Source organism: Populus alba, chromosome 19 (genome assembly GCF_005239225.2).
Source record: "Populus alba chromosome 19, ASM523922v2, whole genome shotgun sequence".
Classification (NCBI taxonomy): domain Eukaryota; kingdom Viridiplantae; phylum Streptophyta; class Magnoliopsida; order Malpighiales; family Salicaceae; genus Populus; species Populus alba.
In genome coordinates, this window is record NC_133302.1 from 9,641,980 (window position 1) to 9,652,537 (window position 10,558).

The 10,558-nt window shown below is 32.5% G+C and overlaps 1 protein-coding gene across 1 annotated transcript; it reads right to left on the minus strand.

The window, feature by feature from the left end:
- Positions 1 to 955: 955 nt before the first annotated feature.
- LOC118056749 (5'-adenylylsulfate reductase-like 7) lies at positions 956 to 6,443 on the minus strand. The gene is made up of 4 exons (XM_035069088.2): positions 5,916 to 6,443; positions 2,310 to 2,491; positions 1,969 to 2,093; positions 956 to 1,705 (listed from the first exon to the last, which is right to left on the minus strand). Exons 1-4 carry the CDS (start codon positions 6,060 to 6,062, stop codon positions 1,269 to 1,271), a joined length of 891 nt encoding a protein of 296 aa, XP_034924979.1. The 5' UTR covers positions 6,063 to 6,443; the 3' UTR covers positions 956 to 1,268.
- Between the last annotated feature and the right edge of the window lie 4,115 nt (positions 6,444 to 10,558).

The window sequence follows — 10,558 nt, forward strand, 5'->3', positions numbered from 1 at the left end:
GAAACCCTTTTTAAATATTATTCCACCTTGTGTAAAGATTTACAATTAATACTATTTGAGAACAAATAAAATATTTCTCTAATTCACATAGGATGATAATCATGTCTTGATTACTTAAATACCTTCGTATAGTAGAGGAGTTTAAGAGTTAACAACGATAATCTCGATTTTACATGATTTCAACTGATTTTGCACAAATCAAGTTTAATTTGACAAGTTTTGAGTTTTTAGTTCGAGATTTCATATTAGATACATATTGATTCACAAAACTATATAATTTTATGAATTAACTCGTAATTTTGACAATAGTAGTTGAAAGGCAGCAAAATGTACTATAATCACACTTGAATTTCAAAAAAAAACAAAATTGTTAAAAGTAACGAATATTTCTAAACTAATCTACAAGTTCAATCGATATTAATTTTTATTTTCAAATGATTTTGAGAGTGATCCCTCATTTTAATTTAATGAATTCAAATAAATATATTGAATTAAAGGAGGGGTATAATGAGGGGAGAAAAAACATCTTACTCTTCGTTAGCTCGTGATATCACAATCACATCATCGAAATAATAATAATAATAATAATAATAATAATAAGAAAGCATACCATATGAAAACTTTTGACATCAAAATCTCCCTCCCTCTCTCTTCAAATAATTATCCAATTACAAAGAAGAAAAACACTTCCTTCAAATGTAGCATTGGCTAAAAAGTCCAGCCAGCCGCATGACATAAACGATGCCAAAGCAGAGGTTCTTCGCCAGTAAAGGCAAAGCACAATCATTGGGAAAGACGCATCATGAGCGTTCAGACTCCATTGCTGAGGTAAAAAAATAACTTCATCGGGACAATGTACTTTAAAGTATCTTTCTTCCTTGGTTTTGAAGCCTATATAGTCTTCTTCTCACTCGTATCTCTTGACATCAAAGTTAACATTAGCGAGGCAAAGAGAGAGAGCACACAGTATACTTGCATTCATCTTGTCAAAATGTTCCTCCAAATGACAATAATATACAAAGGGAAAAAATTACAAAGGGAAAGCTGTTCTAAAATTTACATGCCTGATCGCTTCCTCCAAAACTAGAACAAGCATCGATGGTTTCAGCTATCATTATCATCATCAACAACGCTAGTAGTAGTAAAATTTTAACACAAGTGAGCGAGAGAACACATGGTCCCAGAACATTAAAACTATTTGTAATACACTAGTTAACAGTAAGCCTTTCCTACCTTGATTTATGTCCCAAGGGAAACCAGGATGTGCCTCAGGATTGTGACCTAGCTGATGCAGAAGATTCACCCAAAGAAACAGAAGCCAGTGAAGAAGCCCAAACCCGGAAATTTTTTGCACGTTCATGGAAATTTCTGGTCTTGAATAATCTCAGCTTAGTCCAAACCCTCCTAACATCGACCATGTGAAGGATACGCCCAAATAACTGGCTTGTCTCGCCAAATATTTCCAAGTTGAAATGTGGCACATAACAGACACAGAAAGCCTTGATATGGGATAACGCTTTTGGATATACATACAGCAGCAGCACCCTGAAACAGAGAAACAATGTAGCCAGTACCAAGTAGGGTTCTCTTTTTATTATATCCTCCAAGGATGGCCTGTTCCATGGCTGCATGATAGATTGTTCATGTCCCTCTGTGCTAGTAGAGTCATCATCATCTTTGGTAAAATGTTGAACTGGTTCAAGTCCTGAATAACAGATGGCTAGGTTAGAAACAGGATTTATAAGTTGATGACTCAACTATTGTATGTTGCTGGAAATCAGGGCACTAGTTAAACCTTGGACAATTTCTAATGTGCTGCAAGGTTGACCAATTTAATAAAGCATTCTGTGCGTGAATCTTACAACATTAAGTCCACGAGATCAATGCATATAAAACGGTGGAAGCAAAGGAGGGAAGTGAGCTCAACAAGAATATACACAAATCTTTGGCATGGAAGAACACATTTACCTGTTGTTTTTTTATAAAACTGAGCAAGAGATTGAAGGTTCTTTGGCCCCCTATACTGCACCTTTGATGTCTGGTTGACTATTAATATTGAAGGCAGGCTGTGGATTCCATATCTTGAAAATATACTGTGAAAAAAGACATGGCATTGATATCACTAGACAAAATACAGGATAACTTGGCCAAAGATGGTTGGTATTGGAGAGAGACCTCCAACAAGAAATCAAAAAAAAGTTCAATGAGTATCAAGTGATGACAATAAAAAAGAAGTTTTAACTAGGCTTTGAGGAACTAGTCGTAAACCACTACAAGCATATCATTCACAACGATGAGAGGTGTCTCACCTTGGGAGAGCTGAAGATTGTTCAAGAGCCAAATGTTTGATTTGAGGGAACATGGAACTAAGCATTTCAAATTTAAGAAACATACTGCGTGAGAAAGGACACCATGAAGCATAAAACAGTACAGAAGTATAAGCATTCCTCTGTTTTGAAGTCAAGGCTCTGTCCAGGAATTTCCCATCCACCTATTGACAAAAGTATGTAGTTCAGCACTACAAACTAATACAAAGCTTGAATTATAGGAATCAATCAAATACAGACCAGACCATATACTGATTACCCTAGTAATATCTGAGAAATGAAAGCATAAAATATGTGGTACAAAAGCCAGAAAACTGGACTAGATCATAAAGCATGATGCCAAAAACATTACATGCAAGCCTAGATCATGCCATGACTTTTATTACAAGTTACACAAACAAGATAGCAGAGTACGGAAAAATTACGAAATGGAATTTATAAACTCTTTTGAATTGCATATACATAAAAAATGAGCAACAAGATCTTGGGGACAGTCAAAATTTTATTTTGAAGAAATGTTAAACGAAAATAACCTAAGAGCTAAGCATACAATTAGCACAATGCCTCACGTAAACCACTCATCTTCAATAAACAACCAGCCAAATTTTTAACCTTGTTTTGAATTCCCATCTATTCACACAAAATGAATAGTTTTGGATTTATTTTAACCAAATTTAAGGTTTTGGAATTAAACTGCAAATGAATTGCATTGCAACTCAAATAAAGTGAGGTTAAAAAATAAACATAAGTGTCTACTCATGATTTGCCAATGAATGGTGAGTTTTACCATACTTTTAATTGCCCACAATTTTATTTTTTTTTTTTAAAAAACAAACAACCATAATTTTAATCAATTCAAATTCAATCTATTCATGAATATATTTGTTAAATAATCATAATAAATAGGTGAACTATATGACCCATTTGTGCAGTCCTCTCAAAGAGAACTATGCAGTCAATCATGTCCACTGATAATTGACAGTATGCTGTGAGACTGTGACTGTCCTGATCCATAACCAATGTGAACTCCACTGAGGACCTAGGAGCTATGACAATCTTATGACTCATCAACTGGCTTAAGCACCACAGAGATACAACTAATTTTAATGTCTCCCATAGCAGAGCTCTCTGCTGCAAATGAACTTAAACTTCTGAAGTGTCCTAAGAATTTATGACTTTGATTTACTTCCATTAATTTAGTCCAAAAGATAAGGAATCATAATTTCCTTTTCATTCCTCAAATATGAATTTACACTTGATGTGTCATAAGAACATATGACCCTGTTTTGCTCTTCCTTATTTTTGCCAGTCAGTCATCCTCTTGCCATGCCTTAACTCATTCTCTATTTTATCCCTTTTTTTCCTCAGTCAGTCATCCTCTTGCCATGCCTTAACTTGTTCTCTATTTTATCCCTCAGGGCCTCAAATACACCACATAACTCTCTTCTTTCTCTTTTCTCTCCCTCACAAACCTTTTTTTATGGAGGGATAGCCTTCCAGTGCAATTGCCAGAGGACGGCAGCATACGAGAGCTTCCAATAGGGATGTTGTGTTTCATATCTGATTCAAATACAAGGCACGGTTTCCCCCCCTAATATTTAGAAGTACAAGATGGTCCAGCTCAGCTATTAAGGAATGATTATGGAAAGGCCGCATGCAGCCACCTCCTCAACATAAAACTTATTTATAAATTTCAAGGTTTTATCAGGCCAAAACCAATAAATAAGGTGGAAAGCAAATACTGACATGCAAAGTTTGCATGTCAGTGCAACAACTGTGCAAGCTTATGCAAATGAGTTATTATTGCCAGACTGAGTTTTTATCCCACTAACTCGATCTAGCAAAATAAATGCTAGGTTGCATGCAAGCACAACAGCTGTGCTAGGTTAACTGACTGAGTAATTTTCACACACAGTTTTTATCCCAATACCTCAATCTAGCCAAACTGAGGCATTAGGCTTTTCATCAATAGTTTTCAAGTGACTACATGTTCTTAGGGATAGTATAAAAACAAAACAACAATGGAAATATCAAAAGACAAAAGAAGAATAATTCTTCTCTTTCTCAAGCAACCAGTGCTGTTCAGCTTCCCTTCTCCCATCTACTTCAACAGAACTGACTATTATGGATGTGTTTGTTTGGGGTGTAGGATGCCACAGCAGTATAAACATTCAAGTTCAAGATTTAGAACAATGAATAGAACCTGTCAACCATCAATTACAAGCAATTTACACAAGATAGAAAAATAACTTAAACATATCACATGCCTCTTGTCCACTTGCAAGAAATTTGGCTGATACATAAAATCTGTTTCGCTATGATAATTTCTCCATTGTTATTAGATTGCTCATACAAAATGTAGTATGCAGTCCTGCTCCTAAACAAATGCTAAATCAAAGAATAGTGACACATTTACATTCATCCCCACCCCTCTCTCAACACTCATGGAAAGAGAGAGAGAGTGGAAATGGATAAAAATAATATTAAGGTGTTTCTACAAGGAAAAAAAAATACACCATATCAAGCAAACCACAAAACGAATGATTTTGATTTCGCTCAAAATGATAACTTTTTTTTTCCCAGAGGGGTTCCAAATGGATAGGTCCTCCTAGGCCTATAGAACAAGATCTGATAGATAAATACATGGCTAAGGCACGAGTCAAAGTGAATATTCATATGTGGAGATGATGGAACTAGCTTCAAGAGAGAAGTAGACCCTCCCCCTTGTAAGTTCATTCTTTTACCTCACTGTTTCAAACAGAGACGAGCAGCAGTACAAAAACTTATCAGGAAGAACTAGCTAGGTTCATGTTTACATGAAATAGAATCTTAAGGCAAAAGGATCTAAGAAAATCCTAAACTAGAAAAAAGGTGGCAACTTGGGATAAGGTTTTAACTACTGAAAATCTATTAAAGAACGGAACAACATTGCCTAGGATTACCCCTCCAACTGAAAAACACATTTGCTCCACAACACAACCAGAAATTAAAAAACACGAGTAGCCTCAGCCTCCATACAATTAACACTTGATAGTTCCCTAGGTCCATAAATAACAATTAAATTCAAACCACTACTGCCGCGTCTTCCAAAAAAAAAAATTGATGAGTTGAATTCAAACCTTCTAGAAAAGAAAAGAAAAGAAAAGGCAAAACATTCAAAGTCTAAATTCTAATTCATATTTCTTCAGTGTGAAAAATTCTGCTGCAACACAAAAAAGAAATCAAAGTGATAAAAAACAAAGTCAACCCATTAATATTTACTATTCCAATTCACAAATTTAGCTACAAAATCTAAACCTGACAGTTCATCTACAATTAATCAACAAGCCCTAGCAACTAAAACCGCAAAAACATAAAAACCCATCAGCAGAATAGATCAAACACAAAAATAGAACAACAAGAAACAGCATGAAATAACAAATCAAATCAAATCAAAACATCAAGAACCCATTAATCCACAGCCAAAAACAAAGTAGACCAGATGAAAATATCACAAAATCAACAAATAACAACCAATCTAAGAAGATAAAATACATCACAAATCACAAACTTAAAAATAGCACAAAAAACAAACAGAGAGAAACGTACCTGAAGAGAAGGATTTGGAGGGATCGAAACAGGACATTGAGATTGAATATGGTGAAGAGACAAAGCTGATTCGTTAGGACAATCAGAGAACGCTGATGCCGTCAAAACCCCAATATAGAGCAAGAAGAGAGCAGAAAGCAGAGACATTACAGAGGTTGGAAAATGAAAAATAAAACAAAACCGAGGTCCAAATTGAAAACCCAGAAAAAGAAAGAGAGAAAGGGAAAAAATTCAGTACATAAAGAGATGATTTTGATTTACCAAAAAAAAATAAAGGAAGACAAAACAGAGGAAGAAGTGAGAGATGACAAAGTACTATTTTTTTTTTCTTAACAATAATAGCAAGTACCACTTATAAACAAGATTATATATAAATAAAAGGGAGAGATGGTAGTGTTTAGCTTAGAATTTGAGAAGAGTATTAATGTCAGATTTTTGGGTATTAATGGAGGGGAGGGGAGGGGAGGTTTGCTTGGGGTAGTGTCAAAAATGGTGTTTTTTTGAAGGGAGAGATGATTTTGTGCTTTAAATTATAGTAATGTTATCAAGCTCATATTTATTTCTGTGGTTGGCAAGGCTTTTTCCAACTTCCTTCCTTTCTGTTTTTATGTTACTTTCATTTTTTTGTTTTTTGATAAGGATTCTTTTAAACGTGATGATGATTATTATAGTTTATTTTTTAAAGTATTTTTTTTTAAAAAATATATATTAAAATAATATTTGTTTTATTTTTAAAAATTATTTTTAATATTAATGTATCAAAATAATTTAAAAATATCAAAAACATATTAATTTTAAAAAAATAAAATAAATTTAAATTTTTTTAAAATGCAAAAATCAAGAATCAGAAAGAATTTTTGCCTTTTTGTATTCACTTTTTGGGTTAGAATCTAGATTTAATTGCCTTTTCATAAATATATAATTCATTTATTAAGTTTTGCGCTCTTTATTATTTTAATCATGATTTTATCTACAAATATTATATTAATGTGTCGATTGAGGAGTTAAAAAACCGGTGAGAATAACATTTCTTAATGTATAAATTTTACATTAAAAAAAATAGTACATTATCAATGCCATATTAGGGTCAAACAGGGAACCTTTATCAAGCCTAACTTAACAACTTCAAGTTTGTACGCATATATATATATATAATGTAATTATGCATACTACCATTCTCAATTTGATATTTGAATTTTACCATAAATTTTCAAACATATTATTCTACGTTGAAATACAATTTTAGATCAATCAGAATTTTAAAAAGTATCATGATACAAATAAAAAAATGTAATACATATTTTATTATTTGTTTATTTTTTACTTTTGAACTTTCTATTTAGAAATGATTTTTTTTCTAATAATATAAGAAATATTCAACAACTAATTTTAGAATTTTTTTCTAGTTTTATAAAAATTTTTAATGGGTAATAACATAGTTTTCAAGTGTTGTAATGATTTTTTTAATATTCTAAAATCCTTTTTTTTTTTACAAGAATTCTTGAGCTAATTTTTTCTATTTATGTAGTTTTATGATAATAAACATAATTTTTTATTCAATCATTTATTGGATTGAAGATTTACCAGATATTTTTAGAGATCATATTCTAATAAAAGTTTCACATCAATTTGACATTGGTAATAGGAATTCTAATTATTCTCAGGCTAATTCATTAAAAAAAAAAAAAGCTTGGAATATCCATGTATTTGAGCCCAAAAGGATAATTTTAAAATTCATCTAGATTTCATTTGGTAATTTCAAACTAAATTTTTACTTGAAAATATATTATATTAATTTTTAGGTTTTTTGATAAAAAAAATTAAAAACAAATTTGAAAAAGGAATTATTTTAATATATTTTTAATTAAAAAATTATTTTAATAAAAGCACACATTTAATAATTATCAAACATATATCTAGTAAGTAAAAGAATAGAGGTGGTAAAGGGAGGAGACACTCATTGAAAGAAAAAAAAAATAACCAACCGTATTATAATAGAAGAAGGATTGAGAAAAAAAAAACCCATTAATTATTTAAAATTAATGAAACTCATAGTTCACCTTCACCATTTATCATATTAAAAAAAAACTAAAAATGCTCCCTCTCTGTGGTCTCAGGTTCAAGCTCTGGAGTTGATCATATGATGGTCATTGGAAGCTTACATGGTCGTTAACTTCAGGGCCCGTGGGATTAGTCGAGGTGTGTGCAAGCTGGCCCGGACACCCACCTTAAACTAAAAAACTAAAAAAAAAAGCTAAAAAAAGAAAGAAAATTAACATAAAAAATTAAATAGTGGTAAATAGTAGGTGCATGAAGGGTACATGGACTATAATGCATAAATGTTGACATATAGCCAAAATAATAAATAAAAAAAATGAAAGATATCGTGAAAGAAGAAAGCAATTTTAAAAATAAATTTTAAAAATAATATATATATATATATATTATTTTTATATATTTTTAAATAAAAAAATATTTTAAAAAATAATTACTAAGATATCAAACACAATCTTCATCATTGACAAAAAAAAACTGGCGAATGCCAAGCTCTTGAACTCAAAGCCGGTTTGCACCCTTTCAAGCATAGGTTTAAAACTCAATTTGATTAGGCTAGTTGACCTGAAATTTAATTGAATCGAAATTGAATCAGATTTAAAAAAAAATAAAAAAAGGTTAAAACTCGAATGACTTGGTAGATTGACCCGGTAAGATCCGATCAAAACTCTATTACCTGTTTTTTTTTAAATGAAAATGATATTGTCTTTAACAAAACCTGTGACAAGGTCCCTTTATCTCTCTCTTAGGTTGTTGCAATTTCATGGTTTTGTATAATTCACTACGAGTCTCTCTGTTTGCTTATTTTTGTGCTTTGACTTTGTCTATGTTATGCTCAGCACAAGTTTGTATTTTGGTACCCTCGTCGAACACAGACATCTTATGAGGACAACATAAGGAAAATCGTTGAGTTCAGTTCCGTGAGTTGTTCTGTTGTAATAATTTATTCTTTTGAGATGATATATCCTCACGTAAATACATGTTTTTTTTCTTCTTTTTTTCTTTTCTCGATTCATTTGCTGATTGACTGACTGAGCAATATTACTGTATTCATGTAGAAGGTTTTTAGGTCTGCTATTGCCACTTGGCTCGACCTTCTCTATTGCCTACTAGCCCTACTGATCTTCATCTTTTAAAGCAAGGAATCCGCCCTCTATGGGAGGTTAACATTGCAATACATCCCTAATGTTATACTGAACTTAAACATAAAAAAACTGCTGACATTTGTTATTTCTCAGGACTCTGCTAACTGCAATGGTGGCGAGTGGATAATAAGATTCAAGAAGGTTGTCTCCGGTCGCTTTTGGGAGGATCTGGTAAGAGGAATCTGCAATTAACTCCGCTTTCTTGGTTGAAATTCAAAATGTTTGATGAACATTGTTGGATTGTCATCTCCGAACCCTGCAAGATTTGTTCGACTCTAGGAACAAGCACAACACACTGTATGGATACCATTTGTTGTTTTCAACTTGTGCTCTCTATATTTCCCTGTTTAGAATCATTTTATCTGGAAAATCGACGTTATGGAACTTGCAGTCATGAGTTGCCTGGTTTATCACCAAACCAACTGCATGTTAATGGCACGTAACATTCCTGAGGTCTTTTTAATCTCTTAGCTGAATTAGATTTTCACATCTTTGGAGTGAGGGAAACGCCCTAGGACTATCATTGACAAACCGGGGCTTTTTTTAAGCTATGAAAAGGAAACTTTTAGGGTTTGGGTTCTGTGGTTTTGAACCTGTAACTGCGTTTATACAGCTACCATTCTTTTTATGTTCTTGCCATAGAATTGCAGGTCATGGATGGTATAACGTACTGGCCGCTTTTGTAAGAGTGGTGTAAAGCTGAAATCCCAGTTATTAGATGCAAAGCATTGTCTAGATCTTGCCCACCTTTGATGGGAAAGAAGTGTTTTGTAGCGTAATGAAGCTTTTCCGTTGGATTTTTTGTAAATAGTGTTGTGTTCTGCTTGCAAATGCTCTTTCAGGTTCTTGCCCTGTTAGGTGATCAACTTGATTACAGTGATGACATATTGCATTTGTTTTAATATTCATGAGGGTGTTTAGAAATGTGGTAATTGTTACTTTTCGAAGTGTTTTTTGCTCTGAAATGCATTAAAATAATAGTTTTATTTAAAAAAAAATTATTTATAACATCAACATATCAAAACGATTTGAAAATACTAAAACAATATTAATTTGAAACAAAAAACTTAAAATTGCAGGTCATGTTGAAATACATGTCAATAATTTTTTTTTTTTTTTCTAAAATCATTTTTGATATCAGCACATCAAAACGATCCAAAAAATACAAACCGTATTAAATTTTAGCAAAAATAAAAAATTAAATTTTTTGAGAACACGGTTTGCACCGCGTTCCCAAACGCTACCTAAATCTAAATCTAACGCTAGTTTTAATGAATTAGTAGCTTTGGTTCTGGAATTTAGGGTCTGTTGCAAGTAATTTTGCTTCTGCAAAAGGGAGAGCGAGAAATTGAACGCATAGTTAATCACAAAGCCGTCGTTGCTTTCCTCCCTGAGAGGCATGGATCCCCATGCTGGCATCATATACCACATAACAAAAAAAGA

Excerpts from the sequence above, each read along its gene's own strand:
- LOC118056749 (XM_035069088.2), bottom strand. The coding sequence starts at position 6,062 with ATGTCTCTGCTTTCTGCTCTCTTCTTGCTCTATATTGGGGTTTTGACG. Across the intron at positions 2,492-5,915 it reads CTCCAAATCCTTCTCTTCAG|GTGGATGGGAAATTCCTGGA; the intron begins GTACGTTTCTCT and ends TTTTGTCAATAG. Across the intron at positions 1,706-1,968 it reads GTTTTATAAAAAAACAACAG|GACTTGAACCAGTTCAACAT; the intron begins GTAAATGTGTTC and ends TCTGTTATTCAG.